Raw genomic sequence first — 24,669 nt, 5'->3', positions numbered from 1 at the left:
GTGCACAGGTGCAGTCATTACTAATGGTCACATTTTCCAGACAACCTAGCTGGTGCACAGATGCAGTCATTACTTACTATCACATTTCCCAGACCACCTAGCTGGCGCACAGGTGAAGCCATTACTATCATATTCCCCAGACAACCTAGCTGGTGCACAGGTGCAGTCAGGGGCTGGCTGGCAACTTTTAGCCTGGGGGGCAAGTCCAGAGCACTGGCCCATAAGTAACAGCGTATCGTTGTGACGGAACCAGGCCACGCCCCTTTCCGTCATATGTTGTTCTCCCGCCTCTTTCTGCGCTTCAGCAAAGAGAATTGCAAAATGCCGGCGATAACCGGATATTATCACTGACTGTATTCATATCTGAGCTGTGTTCCCCAGACTGCTGTATACAGGGGACATCACAGGGCTGTATGTCGGACAATAATAGGATGTTATACTGACTGTATTCATATCTGAGCTGTGTTCCCCAGACTGCTGTATACAGGGGACATCACAGGGCTGTATGTCAGACAATAATAATATGTTATACTGAATAATCCAAACAGGTTATTCCATTAGGCTGAGTATGTGTGCTACTGGAGGGAAATATTCCCTCATGTTATGTAAATGACTGTAATATGTTCCCAAAGCTTTGTATACTGTATCCCATACTGTTACATATGCATATAAAGACAAGAAGATAGTTTCTGGGCACAGGAGAAACTGGGAGGGAGGATCAGCGTTGCCCGTGGTTACGTCACTGCCTCCAGGTAATGTTCTTAGTAAACTGCGATGGTATCATGAATAAGGGATTTGTGACTATGAAGTTAATTATGGCAGTCTTCCCAAATGCGTATTACTTAAATATTGTAACTGTATATGTGGAGACAAATGGTCCGGGTAGAAGTGACCAAACGCTTAGATTAGAATCTGGTCAGTTTGTTTATAGTTTTTGGTTCAGGGATCAAAGGGCCTCTTTATAGGCTGTTTAGTAACAGAGACTACAGGTAGTGGCAGAGACATACACTTCCCCCCCCCAAATAACAAGAGGCTAAGGATGGATAACACCAGGGTCAGTCTCCAGAGAAGAGATCTGTTCACATGAAGGTGTGAAATCCCTCACGTACACAAGCTTCAAAGCCAGATGAACGGAGTGAGTTAATCAGCCAATGGACAGGTAATAGGAGACCCTGTTACATTCATACAACTGCACCCAGCATAGGAAGGGTTAAGAATTCCTGAGGGAGGGGGAGAGGGGTGCTTTTGGGATGTAAGTGGGTGTTTTGGAGGGAGAGGAGGGAGAGAAGTGACTGAGCATCAGCGCTGGAAGTTGTGGACTTGCGGGTCCTGTCCATCTGAAGCTAACCTGAGTGGTGTCGTGGTAAGGTTCTGATAACGTGACTAATACTGATGGCCTTTCTGTATATAATGTATATAGACTGTAATTGCTGATTTTACATGTATAACCCGTGTGTAAAATAAAGGTAATACTTTTGTACCTTTGCTATTGTGTATTCCTGTGCGATCTTTGGAACTCGGAGTGACCCTGGGGGCTCTGCGTGAGGCATAAGTCGCGCTGCGCTGCTGCAAGATCCCGGGATCATCACAATTGGTGGCAAGCGGTGGGGATCGCACACCCAAAGGAGGGAGAGCTAGGGGCTCGTATCTTGATGCGACCAGGCTCTGGAAACACAATAGCCAGTAATTGGCCAGTATTAGCTCATGTTTGAGGGACCTGGTAACCATTGTTCCTAACAAGGATGCCGGGGAGAAGAAAAAGTATACTTTGCGAGGGCATTAAGCGAGGGAAGAATTCCGCTTAAGTGCCGGCTTGTCCAGGGGACAATCCCTGCAAGCGAGGGAACGGCGGAGTGTGCCGTGGCCCAGAAGCGGAAGCTGACGTAAGGGGGTCCAGCAAGTGACGCTGACCAAGCTCTACGAGTGCAGCCCGTGTGGAGAATGGCTCCAGGAAAAGGACAGAGACGTCCAAAGAGAGGCAAGAGGTGCCCACAGTCACCCAGAGCAGTGAGGCTCATAGAGGAGGAATCGTCATGGAGTCGTCTGGCTGAGGAATGGGACTGGAGAAGCCCATCCACGCTGATGCAGCCTCTCTGGGAGGATTGGGAAGCAGCATATCGGTGGATTAATGTATGGACAGGAGCTACTACAGAGGAGAAAGCAGCTTACCTGACCGATGAATTTAAGCAGTATGTATCTGAGGCTGCTGCAGGAAACCTGCTGCATACGGTGGCGTGGAAGGCTTTTGTCACAGAAGTAAGTAACGCCACGCATCAGCTAATGCATAGAAGCCGGATCGCTGCGGCCAGCGTGCCAGCACCGGGTAACGTGGTTCCTGGGAAGGAGCCCGCAAAGAGAACTCAAAGGGAGGAGGAGTTGATGGTGCCACCGGGGTGGATGACCGAGGGGTCCACTACCGAGATCCCAGGGGGGGAGGCAGAGGAACTGTGGCCTGCAGAATCTGGAGCTCCATTAGCGAGAATGAGTCTGGAGGACCTAACTGACGAATGGAGGCTACGATGCAGCACACCCCCCGAAGGCCGCTCACACTGCACTCTTATCCGATGGGTGTACGAGCAACAAGAGGACCCGCTACATGCATTCAGCGTGTATAGGAACTGGGTCCTGTGTCCAGGAGAACTGAGAAGTGTCCAGGAGCAGTTGCAGTGTCTCCTGCACTGTTATGATAATGCAGAGAGGGTCGCCCTGGCACAGGGGCAGCTGAATTCTCCAGAGTGGCTGGACCAGTGTCAGCGGGGGGAGGCAGAGGAACAGCGGCTGCTGCGGCTCATGCATCCTCAGAGAGCCACAGAACTAGATTCCCCACTGACACAGGGAGAAATCACAGAACTGTTCCCATTCAGTGAGTTGGGAAATGAGGAACTAGCTGTGGAGTGTCCCTGTGATATCGCACCAGGGACCCCGGACTCTAAAGGAGCCCTAACATCATGGACTGTGATTGTGGCAGATGGATATCGGGAAGAGGATATTTATTCCCCCTGCATTGTGCCAAGTAGTGTGGCGGAGCTGGGCACTGTGGCCCCACATGGTGATGATGGACTGGTGCACACGGAGCCCGTGATAGATGGAGCAGTGCTAGTATACAGTGCAGGGGCTGCCCCAGAGAATAGCCCCAGAGCAGAGCATATCTTGGAGGCTGGGACTGTGATGGCTGAGTCCTCGCCACAGGAGGTACAAAGCAGTGGTCAGCCACTGCTCCAAGCAGCTAGCCAAAGGATGGGGGTGCACCCAAAATTGGCACCCCAGGAAGAATGGCAGTACATCTTCCCTTTTGCAGATGTGGGAGATGGAGACTTTGAAACTAGCGGCCAGCGGGTCTGCAAGGATTGTGCCCCAGCAGAGGGGGCAGTACTTCTCCCCTACATGACCACCAGCGGCCCAGGGAATGAGGGCATCTTGCCCCAGGAGCCCCAGCATATTCAGCAGGGGGAGATGGAAGGAAATGTGTCTGGTGTGTGCTCTGCCACTCTACCACCCCAGGAGGATTATCCAGGACTGTTCCCACTTAGCCATCAGAGCCAGGAGGAGCTGAAGTCAAAAGGCAGGTATGTGACCGGGGTGCCAGAGCAGGGAGTAGAGGCTGGGGTGCAGCGCTTCTGCGAGTCCCCTGCAAGAGTGACTGACTGTAATTATGTGCCCGGGGAGCCGCTGCAGCAAACAGGCAGCCAAGCAAGCAAACATGGAGGGGATGGTCAAAGGCATAGCTCATCACCCCCCTGCACCTCAGAGGAAGACACCTCACTACCCAGCATGGCACGAGCAAGAGAATGTGAGTTTGCACCTGGGGCTGTAAGGGAGATGCCAGCAGTGCTGCCGTACAATGCCACCCCACCAGTCCCTCTCATAGCCAGGCTGGGGAAGCAGTGCACCCTGGGGAAGATGGAAGTTTGCCCAGGGGAGGCCCAGCAGTTATTGTTCAAAGGGCTGGGGGAGGTGTTCGACCCAAGGGGGGGGATTGTGGGTAAATTAGGGGGAGACTCGCGGATACCCCCTGCTTCTCTGCAGCCATTGTGTGAAGGAGAATCCCCAGGACCGCTGCCTGCTGCTGAGGGAAGGTGGAGGCTGGGTGTGCTCAGGCCCTGGGAGGTGGGGGAGAAGGATCCCACCAGCAAGGACCTTCAAGCATCACGTAAGGGTCCAGAGGACCATTTAGAACTGGGGGAGGTGTTTGTGGGGGCTTTTAAGGGAAGAGCCAGGGAAGGATTGCGGATACCCCCTGCTCTTCTGCAGCCATGGTGTGAAGGAGAATTCCCTGGGCCACTGCCTACTGCTGAGGGCAGGTGGGGGCAGAGTGTGCTGAGGCCCTGCAAGGTGGATGAACAGACATGGATGGAAGGTTGCCCAGGGGAGGCCCAGCAGCTTCAGGGGCTGGGGGAGGTTTCAGACCCAAGTGGGGTGGATGTGAAAGCGTTTGAGGGAGGGACATTGTCGGTACCCGCCGCTCCTCTGCAGCCAACATCAGCACTGTTCTTAAGAGCGGCCAGGTTCCCTGATGCTGGTCTGCGTGCGCAGATCGGGCCCCTCCCAGTTGCGCCAGAGGCGGAGGGAGGAGGAACAACCAAAAGGGAAGGCGAGGAGGAAACATTCCCACCTGACAGTGGAAAACCCTGTACCAGGAGTACTGGAGGTTGTGCGCCAAACTGTGAATGGCTGAGCCCAGGAGGGCCAGGGATAAGCAATACGCAGGGACATTGTGTAGCCGTGAATCGCAGCGGCGGTAAACAACAGGGGTGCTGTGTGACGGAACCAGGCCACGCCCCTTTCCGTCATATGTTGTTCTCCCGCCTCTTTCTGCGCTTCAGCAAAGAGAATTGCAAAATGCCGGCGATAACCGGATATTATCACTGACTGTATTCATATCTGAGCTGTGTTCCCCAGACTGCTGTATACAGGGGACATCACAGGGCTGTATGTCGGACAATAATAGGATGTTATACTGACTGTATTCATATCTGAGCTGTGTTCCCCAGACTGCTGTATACAGGGGACATCACAGGGCTGTATGTCAGACAATAATAATATGTTATACTGAATAATCCAAACAGGTTATTCCATTAGGCTGAGTATGTGTGCTACTGGAGGGAAATATTCCCTCATGTTATGTAAATGACTGTAATATGTTCCCAAAGCTTTGTATACTGTATCCCATACTGTTACATATGCATATAAAGACAAGAAGATAGTTTCTGGGCACAGGAGAAACTGGGAGGGAGGATCAGCGTTGCCCGTGGTTACGTCACTGCCTCCAGGTAATGTTCTTAGTAAACTGCGATGGTATCATGAATAAGGGATTTGTGACTATGAAGTTAATTATGGCAGTCTTCCCAAATGCGTATTACTTAAATATTGTAACTGTATATGTGGAGACAAATGGTCCGGGTAGAAGTGACCAAACGCTTAGATTAGAATCTGGTCAGTTTGTTTATAGTTTTTGGTTCAGGGATCAAAGGGCCTCTTTATAGGCTGTTTAGTAACAGAGACTACAGGTAGTGGCAGAGACATACACTTCCCCCCCCCAAATAACAAGAGGCTAAGGATGGATAACACCAGGGTCAGTCTCCAGAGAAGAGATCTGTTCACATGAAGGTGTGAAATCCCTCACGTACACAAGCTTCAAAGCCAGATGAACGGAGTGAGTTAATCAGCCAATGGACAGGTAATAGGAGACCCTGTTACATTCATACAACTGCACCCAGCATAGGAAGGGTTAAGAATTCCTGAGGGAGGGGGAGAGGGGTGCTTTTGGGATGTAAGTGGGTGTTTTGGAGGGAGAGGAGGGAGAGAAGTGACTGAGCGTCAGCGCTGGAAGTTGTGGACTTGCGGGTCCTGTCCATCTGAAGCTAACCTGAGTGGTGTCGTGGTAAGGTTCTGATAACGTGACTAATACTGATGGCCTTTCTGTATATAATGTATATAGACTGTAATTGCTGATTTTACATGTATAACCCGTGTGTAAAATAAAGGTAATACTTTTGTACCTTTGCTATTGTGTATTCCTGTGCGATCTTTGGAACTCGGAGTGACCCTGGGGGCTCTGCGTGAGGCATAAGTCGCGCTGCGCTGCTGCAAGATCCCGGGATCATCACAATCGTTAAATGGAGGTTTTTAGTTTAAAAGATATGTATTAATAAACAAAACATTAGGCCTGGAGTTGATTATAGCACCACAGGCTGCTCCCCATGCATAGTAACAGAATAACACCACATGCTGCGAATGGCAGAAATATTATATATTTGTAGATAATGAATGTCAGTAAAATGTAGGGCGTCAGAGCTGGCAGTGCCTAATTCTAATTATCAGTATGTAATGCTGTGCAGTTTGTAGATACGGTTAGTGTTGTGAATGAGTTGGTTGGTGTGTAAGAATGAAGTAGAAGCAGAATATCACAGTGCATTTGTAAAGACAGAAAACTGGGAAAACAATTGAGATGGGTTAATGGGAGGGGAAAAGTTGCAGGGCAATGGTAGATAAAATATATTGTTCTCCATTATCTACCATTTCCCTGCAACTCATTCACAACACTAACAGAATCTACAAACTGTACAGCACAACATTACATACTGATAATTAGAATTCCGCACTGGCAGTGCTGACGCCCAACATTTTACTTGTAATCAACCACAAGAGTTTTGGGACACCCTTAAGACAATAGCAGCTCCAAATACCCAACTGACCACCACCATAGGTCAGCGCAGTGTACCCACTTGTTAATGATTGTCATCTGTCCTGGGATTTGTCCGGGTGCTGCTGTGGCTCAGAATCCTGCCTTTCTGTCCTCCACCACAGTCCTCCGCCCAGGGATGCCATCAGAAATTGATGGGCCCGGGACTGGCATAATTGTTTGGGCCCCCATTCAACAGTGCCCTCAATTCATAATACCAAACACACACACACAAACAAATATATAGAATAATCTTAAATATAGAGAACAATGAAAAGTGCTAAAGGTGAACAATGAAACAAAAATCTGTGTAGCCTTATACATCTTCAATTAAGATCGAATTAATTTTAAATGATATACACTGCCTGTTACATAAATGGTATATTTGAAGCCTATTACATTAGGTATTCAATTAAACTGTATATATATATATATATATATATATATATATATATATATATATATATATATATATATATATATATATATATATATATATATATATATATATATATATATATACATACACACACACACATATACACACATACATACATACATACATACATACACACACACACACACACACATCCAGTGGGCCCAGCACTCAGACCCCCCAGTGGGGTAACTTGCTCAGGTGCCCTCAGTGCAAGTGAAATCACATGTCAAAATCAATGTTGGTGACCCCCTACATACACAGCTTTCACTCTGCTGCACACACACCTCTCACTCAGATGCATACACACACACACACACACACACACACCTCTCACTCGGAGGCACAAACGCCTTTCACTCAGACACACACACCTTTCACGCAGACACACACACACACACACAAATGCCTCTCACTCAGACACACACTCCTTTCACACCTCTCAGTCAGACGCACACACCTCTTTAACTCAGACACACACCTCGTGTAAATGTTGATGTGGTATATACACCATAAGTTCACGAAAAATTACATTTGAAATGTTTACCCACTCATAAATAGCATACTGTGGCACAATGTATGTCTGCTTGTGTAATGCTCCTAGGCTTGTAACATACTCATAACAACAATGAGGTGTATTCAATGCCGTGGGCAAGCGGTGACAGCAAGTAGGACTTTCTGCTCGCTGTCACCGCTCACCCTGTCAGTATTCAACTGACCCCCCTCATACGCAAATTCCCCCTCGCTCCGTTTATTGAGCTAGGGGGAATTTGCGTATGTGACTGCATTAGCTGCAGGTCTCGCTGTTTAGGGGAATCCTCGCTGTCCTGTGACGGTGAGGATTCCCCTGGAATGTTGAATAGTGCGACCGGCCAGTGCGGGGGTTAAACAGCGAGCATGGCTGGTTTTCTGTGATCCACTCTGTTTAAACCCCACGCAGCGGCATTGAATACATGCCATAGTTGCAACTCCAAGATGGAACAAGCTGTAAACAGCGCCCTAGACATTGGCCATCATAGTTAAAAGAAATACCACAACCTTACTTATTGCAAGCACAGGAGTAGTACAGTAGACCACAATATATAGGAAACACTTTCCACAACAAATGAAGAGGCCACCATATATTACAAGTTTATAGAGTCTTGGGCTGTACTGGACATTTCTCACTGCTCAATAAAGGTGGTTCCAAAATCACATCTCTCACTCAGACACACACACACCTCTCACTCACATGCATGCACACACACACACCTCTCACTCACATGCATACACACACACACCTCTCACTCACATGCATGCACACACACACACACACCTCTCACTCACATGCATGCACACACACACCTCTCACTCACATGCACGCACACACACACACCTCTCACTCACATGCATGCACACACACACCTCTCACTCACATGCATACACACACACACACCTCTCACTCACATGCATGCACACACACCTCTCACTCACATGCATACACACACACCTCTCACTCACATGCATGCACACACACACCTCTCACTCACATACATGCACACACACACACACCTCTCACACACACACACCTCTCACTCAGAGACACACACACCTCTCACTCAGAGACACACACACCTGTTTTATTAAACACACACTCCTATTTCAACTAAATAAACAAAACTTCCCCTAAGAAAACAAACACACACTTCACATAAAAAATGTACAAACAAACATATCAAATCATTGCTCCGTCCCCCCACACACTGTAACATGAAACAGGTGGCTGTCAGTGCCCCTACCTGTGGCTATATTCCCCACACGGTGCAGGAGAGCACTCCAGCCAGCCAGCTACTGCAGCATTGGAGCCCGGAGGAGCTGTGCGCGCAGCAGCTCCCCCTAGTGTCAGTCGGCTGCCAGCTCATTCTCTATGTGAGAAAAGAAGGCGTCACCTGCACTGAGGCCATGTCCTCAGAGCAGGGGGCTGGCGGCCATGTTTGTGTAGCTGCGGCCATGATCTTAAAGCCGCGGCTACTGCTAGGAGGATGAATAAAAGAAGAGGAGGCTGGCGGCCCGCATTAGTAACTGGTAAAGCGGCCCGGGGGGCACATGGCACCCTGCCCCCCGGCCCAGCCCGCCCCTGGGTGCAGTCATTACTATCATATTTCACAGACAACCTAGCTGATGCACAGGTGCACTCCTTGCTAACGGTCACATTCTCTTAGACAACCTAGCTAGTGCACAGGTGCAGTCATTACTATCATATTCCCCAGACAACCTAGCTGGTGCACAGGTGCAGCCATTACTAATGGTGACATTTCCCAGACCACCTAGCTGGCGCACAGGTGCAGTCATTACTAATGGTCACATTTTCCAGACCACCTAGCTGGTGCACAGGTGCAGTCATTGCTAATGGTGACATTTTCCAGACCACCTAGCTTGTGCACAGGTGCAGTCATTATTTGCGGTCACATTCCCAAGACCACCTAACTGGTGCACAGTTGCAGTCATTGCTAACGGTCACATTCCCCAGACAACCTAGCTGGTGCACAGTTGCAGTCATTACTAATGGTCAAATTGACCAGACCACCTAGCTGGCGCACATGTGAAGCCATTACTAATGGTGACATTATCCAGACCACCTAGCTGGCGCACAGGTGCAGTCATTACTAATGGTCACATTTCCCAGACCACCTACCTGGTGCACAGGTGCAGTCATTACTGATGGTTAAATTTTCCAGAGCTACCTGGTGCACAGGTGCAGTTATTACTAATGGTCACATTTTCCAGACCACCTAGCTGGTGCACAGGTGCAGTCATTGCTAATGGTAACATTTCCCAGACCACCTAGCTTGTGCACAGGTGCAGTCATTATTAGCTGTCACATTCCCCAGACAACCTAGCTGGTGCACAGGTGCAGGCATTACTAATGGTCACATTTCCCAGAGAACCTAGCTGGTGCACAGGTGCAGTCATTACTATCATGTTCCCCAGACAACCTAGCTGGTGCACAGGTGCAGTCATTACTATCATATATCACAGACAACCTAGCTGGTGCACAGGTGCAGTCCTTGCTAACAGTCACATTCCCCAGACTACCTCTCTGGTGCACAGGTGCAGTCATTATTAACTCACAGGTTCAGTCATTGCTAACGGTCACATTCCCCAGACCATTTAGCTGTTGCACAGGTGCAGTCATTGTGAACGGTCACATTCCCCAGACCACCTAGCTGGTGCACAGGTGCAGTCATTACTAACTCACATTTCCCAGATCACCTAGCTTGTGCATAGGTGCAGTCATTATTAGCAGTCACATTCCCCAGACTACCCAGCTGGTGCACAGGTGCAGTCATTACTAACTCACAGGTGCAGTCATTGCTAACGGTCACATTACCCAGACAACCTAGCTGGTGCACAGGTGCAGTCATTACTAATGGTCACATTTTCCAGACAACCTAGCTGGTGCACAGATGCAGTCATTACTTACTATCACATTTCCCAGACCACCTAGCTGGTGCACAGGTGTAGCCATTACTAATGGTGACATTATCCAGACCACCTAACTGGCACACAGGTGCAGTCATTACTAATGGTCACATTTTCCAGACCACCTAGCTGGTGCACAGGTGCAGTCATTGCTAATGGTAACATTTCCCAGACCACCTAGCTGGTGCACAGGTGCAGTCATTATTAGCTGTCACATTCCCCAGACAACCTAGCTGGTGCACAGGTGCAGGCATTACTAATGGTCACATTTCCCAGAGATCCTAGCTGGTGCACAGGTGCAGTCATTACTATCATGTTCCCCAGACAACCTAGCTGGTGCACAGGTGCAGTCATTACTATCATATATCACAGACAACCTAGCTGGTGCACAGGTGCAGTCCTTGCTAACAGTCACATTCCCCAGACTACCTCTCTGGTGCACAGGTGCAGTCATTATTAACTCACAGGTTCAGTCATTGCTAACGGTCACATTCCCCAGACCATTTAGCTGTTGCACAGGTGCAGTCATTGTGAACGGTCACATTCCCCAGACCACCTAGCTGGTGCACAGGTGCAGTCATTACTAACTCACATTTCCCAGATCACCTAGCTTGTGCATAGGTGCAGTCATTATTAGCAGTCACATTCCCCAGACTACCCAGCTGGTGCACAGGTGCAGTCATTACTAACTCACAGGTGCAGTCATTGCTAACGGTCACATTACCCAGACCACCTAGCTGGTGCACAGGTGCAGTCATTACTAATGGTCACATTTTCCAGACAACCTAGCTGGTGCACAGATGCAGTCATTACTTACTATCACATTTCCTAGACCACCTAGCTGGTGCACAGGTGTAGCCATTACTAATGGTGACATTATCGAGACCACCTAGCTGGCGCACAGGTGCAGTCATTACTAATGGTCACATTTTCCAGACCACCTAGCTGGTGCACAGGTGCAGTCATTGCTAATGGTAACATTTCCCAGACCACCTAGCTTGTGCACAGGTGCAGTCATTATTACCGGTCACATTCCCCAGACAACCTAACTGGTGCACAGGTGCAGGCATTACGGTACTTATGTAATATCTGGGCTCCCGTTTTTCTAATGAGACCACGTCCGCTCGCCACGCTTCGGGCACGGTGGCTCGCTGCGCTCGCCACACTATATAATATCAACTCCATGCGTAATTGGATAGTAGGGGTATGAAAAAATGGGGTGCATTTAACATGGGAGCCCAGATAATACATAAGAACCGGCATTACTAATGGTAACATTTCCCAGACAACCTAGCTGGTGCACAGGTGCAGTCATTACTATCATATTCCCAAGAACACCTAGCTGGTGCACAGGTGCAGTCATTACTATTATATTCCCCAGAACACCTAGCTGGTGCACAGGTGCACTCCTTGCTAACGGTCTCATTCCCCAGACCACCTAGCTGGTGCACAGGTGCAGTCAATACTTACTCAAAGGTGCAGTCATTGCTAATGGTCACATTCCCCAGACAATCTAGCTTTTGCACAGGTGCAGTCATTACTAATGGTGACATTTCCCAGACCACCTAGCTGGCGCACAGGTGCAGTCATTACTAATGGTCACATTTTCCAGAGCTACCTGGTGCACAGGTTCAGTCATTACTAATGGTCACATTTTCCAGACCACCTAGCTGGTGCAGTCATTGCTAATGGTCACATATCCCAGATCACCTAGCTTGTGCACAGGTGCAGTCATTATTTGCGGTCACATTCACAAGACCACCTAGCTGGTGCACAGGTGCAGTCATTGCTAACAGTCAAATTCCACAGACCACCTAGCACAGGTGCAGTCATTGCTAACGGTCGCATTCCCCAGACCACCTAGCTGGTGCACAGGTGCTGTCATTACTAACTCACATTTCCCAGATCACCTAGCTGGAGCACAGGTGCAGTCATTATTGGCGGTCACATTCCCCAGACCACCTTACTGGTGCACAGTTGCAGTCATTGCTAACGGTCACATTCCCCAGACAACCTAGCTTGTGCACAGGTGCAGTCATTACTAATGGTCAAATTGACCAGACCACCTAGCTGGTGCACATGTGAAGCCATTACTAATGGTGACATTATCCAGACCAACTAGCTGGCACACAGGTGCAGTCATTACTAATGGTCACATTTCACAGACCACCTACCTGGTGCACAGGTGCAGTCATTACTAATGGTCAAATTTTCCAGAGCTACCTGGTGCACAGGTGCAGTCATTACTAATGGTCACATTTTCCAGACCACCTAGCTTGTGCACAGGTGCAGTCATTGCTAATGGTAACATTTCCCAGACCACCTAGCTTGTGCACAGGTGCAGTCATTATAAGCGGTCACATTTCCCAGACAACCTAGCTGGTGCACAAGTGCAGGTATTACTAATGGTCACATTTCCCAGACAACCTAGCTGGTGCACAGGTGCAGTCATTACTATCATGTTCCCCAGACAACCTAGCTGGTGCACAGGTGCAGTCATTACTATCATATTTCACAGACAACCTAGCTGGTGCACAGGTGCAGTCCTTGCTAACGGTCACATTCCCCAGACTACCTAGCTAGTGCACAGGTGCAGTCATTATTAACTCACAGGTTTAGTCATTGCTAACGGTCACATTCCCCAGACCACTTAGCTGGTGCACAGGTGCAGTTATTGCGAATGGTCACATTCCCCAGACCACCTAGCTGGTGCACAGGTGCAGTCATTACTAACTCACATTTCCCAGATCACCTAGCTTGTGCACAGGTGCAGTCATTATTAGCGGTCACATTCCCCAGACCACCTAGCCGGTGCACAGTTGTAGTCATTGCTAACGGTCACATTCCCCAGACCACCCAGCTGGTGCACAGGTGCAGTCATTACTAACTCACAGGTGCAGTCATTGCTAACGGTCACATTACCCAGACAACCTAGCTGGTGCACAGGTGCAGTCATTACTAATGGTCACATTTTCCAGACAACCTAACTGGTGCACAGATGCAGTCATTACTTACTATCACATTTCCCAGACCACCTAGCTGGCGCACAGGTGAAGCCATTACTAATGGTGACATTATCCAGACCACCCAGCTGGCGCACAGGTGCAGTCATAACTAATGATCGTAACATCAAAAAGAAGAAAATGAACAAGCTGGAGAAGAAGAAGAACCGGGCGCAGAAGAAAGGTCGAGTCATGCCGGAGGACCTGGCCAAAGCCAATATGAAATGAACTGTACCAACTGTACCATATATACACGGCGAGCACCAAGTTCATGGATGTAGAAGAGGGGATGTTCCAGGAGATAACTTTATGGTGGACATTTAGTATTTATATGAAAGACTGTGACCAAGATCTGTAACTGTTATATATAGATATGATATAATATAGACTTCTCTGTTGACAACTGTATATGTTAGAGAAATGTTGAGTAGACTTAGCAGACACTATTGTTCTGAAATCTCCGTCTCTGTATATGTAATACAGTCAGACAAATTGATAAAGTGGGTATACAGCAGTCTCTCTACACTTCATACAAATACCGCAAGTCTATGCAACATCACCCAATCCGGTATCAGCTCTCATTAACTGTGCTCACTTTTTTTTATATTTTTTTTAAACCATCGTCTGGATCGATTGCCCAACATTTCCAATAATAGTGCTGTTAATTACAGCACGTTGGTGCTGTTGTTTCCTTTTGTAATGTGTGGTTAACTTCCTAACAGTCATTCACAGCATTAATGTACGCGCAAAACAAAGTAAGTAACTTTACGCCTTGGTAAAACCATGCTGTGCCGCAGAGGGGGCGGATGTAACACTGCTGCTTACACTATCATTGACAATGTTGTGGAATCATTCAGAAAGTGCAGTTTACACAGGGGTCGGCTACTGTCTAGTGTATGATGGTTCCGATTCATAGTTGTATGGTACTACACAGCCGCAGAGAAGGGTTTGTGCAATACCGTAGCGAATACACTAATGCTTCACAAAGCATCCGGGGAGAATAGATGCCGTCTGAAAGTAACGCAGACCCACAAAGAACCCCAGCATCAAATCACCATTGTGTCCATCAGCCAAAACGTACTCCGACTCCGCCTCCAGTATGTCAATCATGCTACAAGTTGGGAACTGCAGGAGAGAACTTGCACATTCATACCCCTTTCACACTGCATCTCAAACCTGGGTTATTTCCAGGTGGAACCGTGTTGAGGTGCCTAGTGGAAGCACCAAACCTTATATCCTCTCACCATTTCTATATTATACCGAGGTTCTAGGAACTAAGTAGAATCTTCCACATTTTTGCAAAAGTGTGACCTTAAATGTTAGTGCCCCCACAATTGGAAAACAATCCCCAGCTTTATCAAGCCTGCACCTGGCGGGTATACCCCGCATCACATTGATGACTTGCTACCTAGCTGGCCCTAAGTCAACTGCACTGATCCAAAAATTAGAACTGTACTCCCATCTGGCACCTAGCAAAGTGCCCATAATCACCTGCTGCCCAGAGTCCGGAACTATCTCAGTGCCCATGATCACCTGCTACCCAGAGCCAATAACTAGCCCAGTGCATATGATCACCTGCTACCCAGAGCCAATAACTATCCCAGTGCCCATGATCATCTGCGGCCCAGAGCCAGAAACTAGCCCATTTCCCATGATCACACACTGCCCAGAGTCCGGAATTAGCCCAGTGCTCATGATCGCCCACTGTCCAGGGTCAGAAACTAGCCCTGCGCCCATAGGGGTCCAAGAGTTAGTACAAAGCCTGTACTATGAATGCATTTTCCAACCTTTATTGATCTCTCCTATGTATCAAGAGTTCTAGATTTGAAGGTTACTTGGGCTGTGGGGGGCACTTCTGCTCCCTGTGATGTCATGATGAGGGAAGCAGACAGATAGGCACTACTCCACGTCCTAAGGAACACCCTGGGCATTTCTCCAGGCACCCCAGAAACTGGAGAAGGAAGACACTGGGGCAGCAGCCGTGTAAACCCCTCAGCCTTGCTCTCAGGTCCTGCACCCCACCTTACAGCTCTGGGGCAGGGTGGTCCTTATGTTTCATGTCTTATTGTACTAGGCCTGTGGTTCCCAACCCTGGTCCTCAAGTACCCCCCACCCCAACAGTGCATGTTTCCCAGGTCCCCCCGGCAGATGCACTCATTACTCAGACACAATTTTAAAGACCCACAGGTGGAGCTAATTACTTCCCTTGTGAGTCTGTGTGGAGACCTGGAAAATGTGCACTGTTGGGGGGTACTTGAGGACCAGGGTTGGGAACCGCTGTACTAGGCTGAGATATATGTTGGTGCTATACAAGTGTAACATAAGGACAATGCAAAAAAAAAAAAAAACGTTTTTCACGGAATTTCAGACCCATCCCCAGAGCTGTATATTGGTTATATTATGAGGGTGTTTCTCCCAATTACAATCAATTGAAAATCTACCTACTAAAATATATATATTTAAGAATTTGTGAATAATGTCCAGTAATGTTACGAAGTATCTGCCATCCATTATGTTCAGGAAATCCCCTGAAACAACAGTAATTTAAGAATAGGATCCACTGGTTCTAGAATTATCCGAACAATAGGAATATTCTATAGCAGGGATGGGGAACCTTCGGCCCTCCAGCTGTTGTTTGACTACACATCCCAGCATGCCCGGCAACAGTTTTAGTATGGCCAAATAGCAAAGCTGTAGCAGGGCATGCTGGGATGTGCAGTTCAACAACAGATGGAGAGCCGAAGGTTCCCCATCCCTGTTCTATAGATTTTGCCCTGTATTGTTGATGCACCTTTCCTGAGGCTGAAGCTGCTCTCCGCAGATTAGCCGCCACCTGCTCCCAGTCCCAGGTGAGCAGGGGGGAGGAGCCAGCCTGTACCACACCTGGAACTCTGTCAGCAGCAGGACCACAGCACTCTTCCATTCCTGGTAATATGTTCCTGGAAATATGGAAGTACTGTACGCTGGGTACCGGGTGGTCAGTAATAGGCAGGTATAGACGAAGCTGGGTCACGCGTGTAGTATCCTGTAACGGTGGGAGAAGTAATCTGTCATTTGTGGTATCTTCTGACAATAATTCATGTACATCATATATTGTAGAAGTATGCTGCAGATTAATCCGCAGTGGAGATCTGTTTAGGATGATACATGCATGGTGGGTGTGGCACATTAGGGTGACAGTCAAAATGTCGACATGGGAAAAGGTCAACGTTAGTTTTTCTACTCTTGGTGTCTATCTCGACATGGACACACATTAGCAGGGGCTGGCTGGCAACTTTTAGCCTGGGGGGCTAGTCCAGAGCACCGGCCCATAAGTAACAGCGCATTGTTAAATGGAGGTTTTTCGTATATGAATCACTAAAAATAAAAAATAAAACAATAAAAGGACACCACAGGCTGCTCCCCTGTATAATATCAGGACCCCCACAGGATTCTCCCCCTGGCTAGTTATGCCAGAACCAGTGGTGTAACTAGCCATTTTGGTACCCTGTGCCAGGGTAAAAACAGGAGAGTGCGCGCCGAAGGCGCGCGTCAAAATGTAGGAGCAATACTTCATGGGGAAGAGGCGTGGCCATATAAAAGTACTAATAACATTGTTATGCCAATAACACATTATACCACACACAGTAATGTCCATTAAGTATTATACCACACAGCGTAATGCCCCTTACACAAAATGTCGCACACCATAATGCCCATATGATATTACGACACACATTATGCGCCATGCAATGCCCCAAGTACACCTGCATATGCCTACATAATGCCCAGAGTTAATGACAGTAGTAGCGCTGCATATATATATATATATATATATATATATATATATATATATATATATATAATGCACACAGTTACCGACAGTAGCAGCACAACTTATACTGTACACAAAGTCCACATCAGTTGCCGACAGTAGTAGTATCACAACTTATACATAATGCCCACACCAGTTACTGACAGTAGTAGCGCTGCTTATATGTAACGCCCAAACCAGTTGCCAAAAGGAGTAGCGCTGCTTATACGTAACACCCACACCAGTTGCCAACAATAGTAGCGCTGCTTATACGTAACACCCACACCAGTTGCCAACAATAGTAGCGCTGCTTATACGTAACACCCACACCAGTTGCCAACAATAGTAGCGCTGCTTATACGTAACACCCACACCAGTTGCCCACAATAGTAGCGTTGCCTATACATAACACCCGCACCAGTTTCTGATAGTAGTAGTGCTGCTTATATGTAACGCCAACACCAACACCAGTCATGACAGCAGTAGTGCTGCCTATACATATGCCCCCACCAGTTGCCGACAGGAATAGCGTTGCTTATGCGGGACACAGCACACTGAAAATTTGCCTGGCTTCCCGGCAACTCCGCCCCTGCCACAGGCTGCTCACCTGCATAACAAATAGAAGAGGACACCACTGGCTGCTCTCCTGCATAAATAACGATCTTGACACCACAGGCTGCTCTCTTGCATAAATAAATAACAGGACACCACAGGCTGTTCTCCTGCATAAATAAAGAACATGGCACCACAGGATGCACCCTTGCGTAAAAGACAGGACACCACAGGCTGCTCCCCCTGTATAATAATCATGCCATGACATTACAGGCTGCTCTCCCTGTATAATAAAAGTAATGCCATGACACCATAGGCTGCTCCCCCTGTATAATATAAAAGTAATGCCATGACGCCACAGGCTGCTCCCCCTGTATAATAATTTGTGTCATGACATTACTATTATTATATTATACAGGGGGAGCAGCCTGTGGTGTCATGGCATTATTATTATACAGAGGGAGCAGCCTGTGGTGTTATGACTTTACTTTTATATTATATAGGGGGAGCAGCCTGTGGTGTCATGGCATTATTGTTATACAGGGGGGGTGTGATACCCTCACAGGTAAGTATCCTTTGCTTTACGGGTAAGTATTTTATCTTCTTCACAGGTATTTTGTTATTAACAGACTTTAACAGTTCACCACAATAAGTTACACCAATACAACAATATAACGGTTTTATTTCACTGGAACTCAGCTTCCCTTGAGTATGAGGAAATTCCAGGTTAATCCGGCACCAATGTAACAATATATAGATATAAGCAATAAAATCACTTTCCTTCTAACAGTGGTAAAGTATATTAACATCAATATCAATTCCTTAACTAATGCTACTATTTTGCAACAGGGCAAAACGGTTGCTGCCTATGCACTTACAATGTATCAATAGCAATTACAATGTTAAACATTTACACAACACTTTTCCTACTCTATGAGGCCTCTAATTACTCAATTAGGTGAATTATTGCGCAATAATTATTTAGGACTATAATAGTCTTGGGTTAACCCTTGTGCGACTGCAGTCACCTTTTGTATAAGCGCTTATTTTAGATTAACTGTCCCTTCTTTTACAGGATTTTTAGGTCCCACGTTGAGGTGTCTATTTCCCTAAGTATTTGTAATCCACTATGGAAACTCTGTAGTCACTGTATAAAGGATTTAAAACAGAAACATTGTATCTCTTCATTCGGCTCTTTCTGTAGTAACACTGCTGCTGAAATTGGTACCTTTTTTCACTAGTAAATAAGCTGGCAGGATAGCCTCCACAGAATTGTCTGGCTACACTTCTCTGGTACCACTGTTAACCATAGAGTTGGTGTCTTTATTTCAGTGTGAACAGTCCATTAGAACAAATGAAGAACATTAACTTTTATTGTATATTTCTCTAGCAATGTCCTCACAACAATATCTGTTGTAATCTCCTCTGTAAACACTGTAATTCTCCTTCAGTGTCCCCAACTGTCAATATCTTTACAATATGTTCACTGTGCAAGACTTATCCTGGAGATGTTATATACTATTAAAGAAGTTCCTTTTGGTGTATCTGAGCATCCTATCTGACTGTCACTCTACGCTGGCTGGGCCTGTTACAGTCCCTTTGGTCATATATGGAGTCCTAGGGGTTGAGTGCACTCACCACTCCTCTCTTCTCATATTTTAGGCCTCTGCCTATTCTCCACCTTACTGCCTGCCTTCAGGGGAAGCTGCTGCTGTGTCTCCCTCCACAGGTTCTGCTACACAGCGTCTTTCTGCCGCACTTCAGCTTTCCTCAGCCCCTCTCTATAGCACACTAACTGTACTTTCTACTCAGCAGCTCTATTTATAGTCTCTGCTCTGGGGTTTCCTGATGAGCAGGGGCTCTGCCAACTGTTAGAGTATATTTTCCTTTCTGGAATGTTCCTCACAGTTCTCCCCTTTAAAGCAGGGTATATGGTATAGTCCACCCTAATGGGCTAGGAGGACAAGTCCATTGTCAGTTCAGGAAAGGGGTAAACAGTGTTCATTTCACAATATTCTATTAATAAGGGGTATTAACACATTAATACTTTTCCTAAATAATTAATTAACTACTAATATTACTTTTGATATCTGCTAGATTTACTGTATCACAACCATATAACATTTTAGTTTATGTATAAACATTAACCCTTATTGGGGTGTTACATTACTTCCCCGCTTGAACGTTGTGTGTCCTCACACAACAGACAACATCCAATAAAGAACAGTCTAATATTTGTGGACACACACACACGCACTCAAAAAAAAAACACTTTTTACAATTAATATTGACAAAAGCAGTACTTATTCTGACATTTATGTTCAATCTAATGCCTATACTGTATAAATGGGGCACTTCTGTTTCTCATTCCATATTTTCTCAAAATCTGGTGCATAATTAATGCTGTTTCACTGGAACTTATCTCAATATATTTACTATTTGGAAGTTTGTACTCTGATGGAACAGAAGTTAAGGGCTCTTTAACTGAAATATATGGTTCTTCACATAAAATAGATTCTGACTTTAGCATAAAAGAACCAAGGCAATTAAGTTCATGGGAACCCAACCTCTCTGCTGTGGTTGAGTGGGCAACTCTTTCAATGTCTTCCTTATATTCAACAATTTTTAAATCTGGCTGGTTGTAGTGAACTTTACCAGCATGTGTGTCATCCATTCTAGGTTTAATCTGGTATTCTGGCTCTGGAAGAGATTGTGGTTTGTTAGTATCCTGTAGGTTCTGCTGCACCAATTCACTCTGTTGCTCTACATTTTGTTCAACTGTCCTCCCAACTGATTTTCTCTGCACTGGGACATTGGCATATGGACTGCGACCTGCTGCATATTTGCTGCCTTGTACTGAAACACCATTAGGACCAGTTACATTAGTAGCTTTGGTGCCCTTCTCTCCAATCACCACATTGAACTCCACCAACTCTCCTTCTTCCAAACTGCAGAAGAAGTTCCTGGGGTTGTTCTTCTTAATGGCAGTATAGTGCACAAATACATCTTCCTTGGTGTCAATACGGTTTATAAAGCCATAACCCCGTTGGACATTAAACCATAATACTCGACCCAAAATGTTCCTTGTGCTGGCTGGCAGAACACTGCCTGCATTAGGTACACCAACATTTTTAGCCTGGTTTTGCAATACTGTTTCTGGACCTATATCTTGTCTGTCATCCACAGGTTGATCAATTCTTGCTGTGCTTCCTGAGCACTGATCCTCTGCCTCAGGGTTTGAGTTTAAATTCTCATGTTGCCTGCAGTTGAACTGAACATGTTCCTTTTGTCTACGGCATTGACATACTGGCAATCTCTGTGCGTCAAACTGGTAGATCCGTTTTATTCTCGAATTCCTGGCTCTCTTTTCGATATAACCTTTCTGTTGTTCTTGAGGAAGCAATTGCTCTTTCGTTGGGTTTTCCACCTCCCTGCACAGTTCTGTAAAACCCTGGATAGATTCTTCGATCTTGCTTTTTAATACTTCACTTTGGTCAGGGCAGGAGGATAACTGAGCATGCTGTATGACTGCCTCTTTGGGTGCCATGGGTTTTTTTCTTTCATTATAGCTGATTTTAGAGGGACTTCTGGCCTCAGAATTTTCCACTGATAAGGAGGAGGTAGTTTCAGAAGATGTATTCAGTCCCAGAATTTTGATAACAGTCTCCTTAAATTCAGGGAAAGGGCAAGTTGGATTCTGTGATCTCACCATGCATAATGTAGTACGCACTGCATCCCCGAGAGCTCCTTCTATAAATTGACTGGTCAATGTTTCATCCTCTTGTTGTTTTTCACGGGGGTCAAAGTTCTGTAGTTCTTTGAGTGATTCCTGCAAACTGAGAGCAAATTCTCTTAAGGATTCATGGGGCTGTTGCTTTCTTCCATAGAAGTTAATTTTAAGTTTAGATAAAGTTTGCAAATCAAAAATAGTGGACAATTTTTTAAATATGTCTTCTACGTTCTTCTTCTGTTCAGTAGACCAAGAGTTTACTTCCCGAAGGGCTAGGCCTCTTAACTGGCCGATCAATATTTCCACCTTCTGTGGCTCATTAAGGGAACCTATGCAAAATAGTGACAGCAGTTTTGACTTGAAGTCCTTAAATATACTGTTACCTGGAGTACATGCTTTCCCAGAATAAGTTGGCAGCCATGGGGCTCCAGGGTAGTAAGGCATTGTGATTGGTGATGCCATTGTTCTTTGCCTGGGTGACATGGGTAACAATCTCCGTCTCAAAGTTAACACAGGAGTCTGGATATCCAACATCTTGCTCCTATCCTGTTCGCGGACGCCAAATGTGATACCCTCACAGGTAAGTATCCTTTGCTTTACGGGTAAGTATTTTATCTTCTTCACAGGTATTTTGTTATTAACAGACTTTAACAGTTCACCACAATAAGTTACACCAATACAACAATATAACGGTTTTATTTCACTGGAACTCAGCTTCCCTTGAGTATGAGGAAATTCCAGGTTAATCCGGCACCAATGTAACAATATATAGATATAAGCAATAAAATCACTTTCCTTCTAACAGTGGTAAAGTATATTAACATCAATATCAATTCCTTAACTAATGCTACTATTTTGCAACAGGGCAAAACGGTTGCTGCCTATGCACTTACAATGTATCAATAGCAATTACAATGTTAAACATTTACACAACACTTTTCCTACTCTATGAGGCCTCTAATTACTCAATTAGGTGAATTATTGCGCAATAATTATTTAGGACTATAATAGTCTTGGGTTAACCCTTGTGCGACTGCAGTCACCTTTTGTATAAGCGCTTATTTTAGATTAACTGTCCCTTCTTTTACAGGATTTTTAGGTCCCACGTTGAGGTGTCTATTTCCCTAAGTATTTGTAATCCACTATGGAAACTCTGTAGTCACTGTATAAAGGATTTAAAACAGAAACATTGTATCTCTTCATTCGGCTCTTTCTGTAGTAACACTGCTGCTGAAATTGGTACCTTTTTTCACTAGTAAATAAGCTGGCAGGATAGCCTCCACAGAATTGTCTGGCTACACTTCTCTGGTACCACTGTTAACCATAGAGTTGGTGTCTTTATTTCAGTGTGAACAGTCCATTAGAACAAATGAAGAACATTAACTTTTATTGTATATTTCTCTAGCAATGTCCTCACAACAATATCTGTTGTAATCTCCTCTGTAAACACTGTAATTCTCCTTCAGTGTCCCCAACTGTCAATATCTTTACAATATGTTCACTGTGCAAGACTTATCCTGGAGATGTTATATACTATTAAAGAAGTTCCTTTTGGTGTATCTGAGCATCCTATCTGACTGTCACTCTACGCTGGCTGGGCCTGTTACAGTCCCTTTGGTCATATATGGAGTCCTAGGGGTTGAGTGCACTCACCACTCCTCTCTTCTCATATTTTAGGCCTCTGCCTATTCTCCACCTTACTGCCTGCCTTCAGGGGAAGCTGCTGCTGTGTCTCCCTCCACAGGTTCTGCTACACAGCGTCTTTCTGCCGCACTTCAGCTTTCCTCAGCCCCTCTCTATAGCACACTAACTGTACTTTCTACTCAGCAGCTCTATTTATAGTCTCTGCTCTGGGGTTTCCTGATGAGCAGGGGCTCTGCCAACTGTTAGAGTATATTTTCCTTTCTGGAATGTTCCTCACAGTTCTCCCCTTTAAAGCAGGGTATATGGTATAGTCCACCCTAATGGGCTAGGAGGACAAGTCCATTGTCAGTTCAGGAAAGGGGTAAACAGTGTTCATTTCACAATATTCTATTAATAAGGGGTATTAACACATTAATACTTTTCCTAAATAATTAATTAACTACTAATATTACTTTTGATATCTGCTAGATTTACTGTATCACAACCATATAACATTTTAGTTTATGTATAAACATTAACCCTTATTGGGGTGTTACAGGGGGGCCTGTGGTGTCATGGCATAATGCCATGACACCACAGGCTGCTCCCCCTGTACAATAATAATTATGACACCAGAGGCTACTCCCCCTGTATAATAAAATAATAGTAATGCCATGACACAAATTATTAAACAGGGGGAGCAGCCTGTGGCGTCATGGCATTACTTTTATATTATACATGGCATTATTATTATACAGGGGTAGCAGCCTGTGGTGACATGGCATTATTATCATACAGAGGGAGCAGCCTGTGGTGTCATGGCATAATGCCATGACACCACAGGCTGCTCCCCGTACAATAATAATTATGACACCACAGGCTGCTCCTGCTGTATAATATAATAATAGTAATGCCATGACAACACAGGCTGCTCCCTCTGTATAATAATATTGCAATGACACCACAGGCTGCTCCCACTGTATAATAATATTTCAATGACACCACAGGCTGCTCCTGCTGTATAATATAATAATAGTAATGCCATGACAAAAATTATTATACAGGGGGAGCAGCCTGTGGCGTCATTGCATTATTATTATACAGAGGGAGCAGCCTGTGGTGTCATGGCATTATTATTATACAGAGGGAGCAGCCTGTGGTGTTATGACTTTACTTTTATATTATATAGGGGGAGCAGCCTGTGGTGTCATGGCATTATTGTTATACAGGGGGGGGGCCTGTGGTGTCATGGCATAATGCCATGACACCACAGGCTGCTCCCCCTGTACAATAATAATTATGACACCAGAGGCTACTCCCCCTGTATAATAAAATAATAGTAATGCCATGACACAAATTATTAAACAGGGGGAGCAGCCTGTGGCGTCA

The 24,669-nt window shown here is 46.0% G+C and overlaps 1 protein-coding gene across 3 annotated transcripts in view; it reads right to left on the bottom strand.

Annotated features, from left to right (window-relative positions):
• Positions 1-23,805, bottom strand: part of LOC146035234 (uncharacterized) — a 422,801-nt gene extending 398,996 nt beyond the window's left edge. For 2 of the 3 annotated variants that reach the window (XM_083158558.1, XM_083158560.1), the window contains exon 1: positions 19,566-23,805. In XM_083158558.1, coding sequence (XP_083014684.1) covers positions 20,254-22,191 — 1,938 coding nt within the window. In that variant the 5' untranslated portion in view covers positions 22,192-23,805 and the 3' untranslated portion in view covers positions 19,566-20,253. Of the gene's footprint in view, positions 1-16,471; positions 16,608-19,565 lie in introns of those variants that run through there. The other variant, XM_083158559.1, reaches the window with a different exon arrangement.
• Positions 23,806-24,669: the final 864 nt, after the last annotated feature.

The sequence above is a fragment of the Crinia signifera genome, chromosome 9 (genome assembly GCF_055691185.1).
Source record: "Crinia signifera chromosome 9, ASM5569118v1, whole genome shotgun sequence".
Taxonomy (NCBI): Eukaryota; Metazoa; Chordata; class Amphibia; order Anura; family Myobatrachidae; genus Crinia; species Crinia signifera.
Note: the sequence above shows the minus strand (reverse complement) of the source record. Positions and strands in the feature narration are given on the sequence as shown.